Source organism: Haliotis rufescens, unplaced genomic scaffold, assembly GCF_023055435.1.
Source record: "Haliotis rufescens isolate VD_foot unplaced genomic scaffold, xgHalRufe1.0.p SCAF_51, whole genome shotgun sequence".
Lineage (NCBI taxonomy): Eukaryota > Metazoa > Mollusca > Gastropoda > Lepetellida > Haliotidae > Haliotis > Haliotis rufescens.
Genome location: NW_025964235.1, coordinates 685,124 through 687,825, shown reverse-complemented (window position 1 = coordinate 687,825; position 2,702 = coordinate 685,124). Strand labels below are relative to the sequence as shown.

General features: G+C 44.2%; 1 protein-coding gene across 1 annotated transcript; it reads right to left on the bottom strand.

The window, feature by feature from the left end:
* Nucleotides 1-628: 628 nt before the first annotated feature.
* On the bottom strand, nt 629-1,321 carry LOC124140733 (extensin-like). Its single transcript, XM_046508448.2, has one exon. The coding sequence runs from the start codon at nt 1,319-1,321 to the stop codon at nt 629-631; it is 693 nt and encodes a 230-aa protein (XP_046364404.2).
* Between the last annotated feature and the right edge of the window lie 1,381 nt (nt 1,322-2,702).

Here is a 2,702-nt window from a genome sequence, read left to right as displayed (position 1 = left end):
ATAATGAGTTTCTGATTTTGAATTTTTCAGAAACTTATATACTCACCGACAAAAGAAACGTGAATACCATACATGTCAGTTGATATATGAACAATTACTCATATTCAAGAGATATTAGATTGGTTTCATGCACAAACGAATATACTGGTATGTTTAGTGAACCGACACTCATGAATGCATCACATGTGACATCATAGATCCATGACTCGAGATGCACCATTTGTCTCGTGCAGGATTAGTGTGTAAAGTAAGGTAATAATGTGCAGCATAGCGGGAAAAGAATAAAGACCCTCTGTGGTCACACTTGACTGATTGTTAGTTTTGTCATTAATTGGTACACATTGGAAACATCTCTTAACGTACATACTTCTCTATGTTTCTATGGTTCGTGTTTCTTTTGGCGGTGAGTACACATGTACTTGGTCCTGTAGTCATAGACAAAGAATCCATGTCTACGTTAATCCCTCCAACATTTCTAAGGCGGTCAAATTTATTTTTTACACCATGTTTATTTAATGGGATCAATCATCCAATAACAAAACACCAGGGTTTAAAGAGGTAAAGTGTAAACTTGTCTCTAAGTCATGTAAACATTTACTTTCACTGGTCAGGTGAGCAATTCAGAGATTTACTGGATCTGCAACTGGAAGGAGTCTGAGGCTGTCATGTCACAACGTCCAAGATCAGATTGTAATTGTTTGATGACAGTTTTCACATCTTTTGAATGAATGAGGCAGTGAGGGGGCGAGGGGGGGAGGGAGGTGGTGAGGGGACGAGGGAGGGGGCGAGGCGGTGAGGGAGAGAGGCGGTGAGGGGGTGAGGGAGGGAGTCGGTGAGGGGGCAAGGGAGGGAGGCAGTGAGGGGAGGTGACAGAGGGGCGAGGGGAGGTTGACTGTGGGGTGAGGGAGGGAGGTAGGTAGGGGGCGAGACAGGGAGGCGGTGAGGGGAGGTGACAGAGGGGCGAAGGAGGGAGGTGGTGAGGGGAGGTGACAGAGGGGCGAGGGGAGGTTGACCGTGGGGTGAGGGAGGTAGGTAGGTAGGTAGGGGGCCAGGGAGGGAGGCAGTGAGGGGAGGTGACAGAGGGGCGAGGGAGGGAGGCGGTGAGGGGAGGTGACAGAGGGGCGAGGGGAGGTTGACCGTGGGGTGAGGGAGGTAGGTAGGTAGGTAGGGGGCCAGGGAGGGAGGCAGTGAGGGGAGGTGACAGACGGGCGAGGGAGGGAGGCGGTGAGGGGAGGTGACAGAGGGGCGAGGGGAGGTTGACTGTGGGGCGAGGGAAGGAGAGAAGGTGGGTCGTGGAGATCTGGGTTAAATTGCAACCCATGCTTGTTGTAAGAGGCGACAAACGGCATAGGGTGGACTGACTTGCTGACTCTGTTGATGCATGTCATGTCCCAATTGTGTAGATCAATGCTCATGATGTCAATCACTGGATAGTCTGGCCTTGAATATTTACAGACTGCCATAGCTGGAATATTGCTGAGTGCAGTGATAAACAACAAACAAACAAAACATTATGTAGATGGCAAGACTCTCACAGACAGTTATTACAGAAGAAAATTATTTTCTAACCCTGCTTATGATGTAACTTTACTGAAAAAGGCGAGGTGTGGTCTTCTCGCCTCAGACGTTTTACTTCGAAGATCACAATGAATCAACCAACTGATGATCAATTAATGGTAGAGAAAACCTTTATTCATCTTTCCATTTCATTATCATGATTAATATGAATAACCAGATGCCATCCATGAAATATTGAGACGAACAACAGAACCCTTCTCATGAGACTATATCGAGTAATCATCACAGGATCAATCTGCAGACATCCAGACTGATGCCTTCTTCCAGTGCAGACTGGACACAAAGAGATTAGTCCTTGAAACACAATGTGACTTGGAGACCATGTGAGGTGTTTACTTGCACAAGCGGGTAGGGCTGGCAAAAATATTGTTAATCAGAACTATCGTCGATGGGAAGAAATATTAACGATTATCGATATGAAAATTGTGTCATCGATAATATCTTATATGAACTATTGTGATAAAATAAATTTTAGATTTACCAAAACAGACTTGTTATTGTCAATAATGGCAATTGCTGAAGATGGAAAGTAACTGTTTTTGTTCCATATAAAATGTCCACAAAGTAATCCCTCCATAAATGTACTATGGCTCTATTCTGGTGAACAAAACCTTCCAAATGGCAGCTGGTTTCCTTGGGGGAATTAGTCAGCAAAGAGCCGGAGTCACTGGAGACTAATCACAATTTTATTTACAAGAACAATTAACAATGAACAGTATCTTAACTATAGCTGAGGGTGCCACAGAGAGTCGGAACAACCCTCTGCATGCTCTGGGCTGTGGGAGAGAGATCTGCTTGGTTAGAGCGACAATAAGCATTTTGATTCTGTATGTGTTTAACAAAACTTAGACCAATAAAAAAGGATGGTGGATACACGATGGGGTGTGCCTTATGGTTAATGAATGGCTAGACAGAGGTGAATACTTAATCCTGTTAATCTTGTTGGACTGGCACTAATCTTTTGACATATTTACTGGGTGCTTAGAAAGAGATTATGGTGTCACTGTTGACGAGCTTGTATGGGGGCTAATCCTTAATGAGTCTAAATTGAAGTAATTGCTGAATGTTATTCTAATATAGGTGATGACAGACTTACTTAAATAAAATAGTTCAAGGTAATCTAT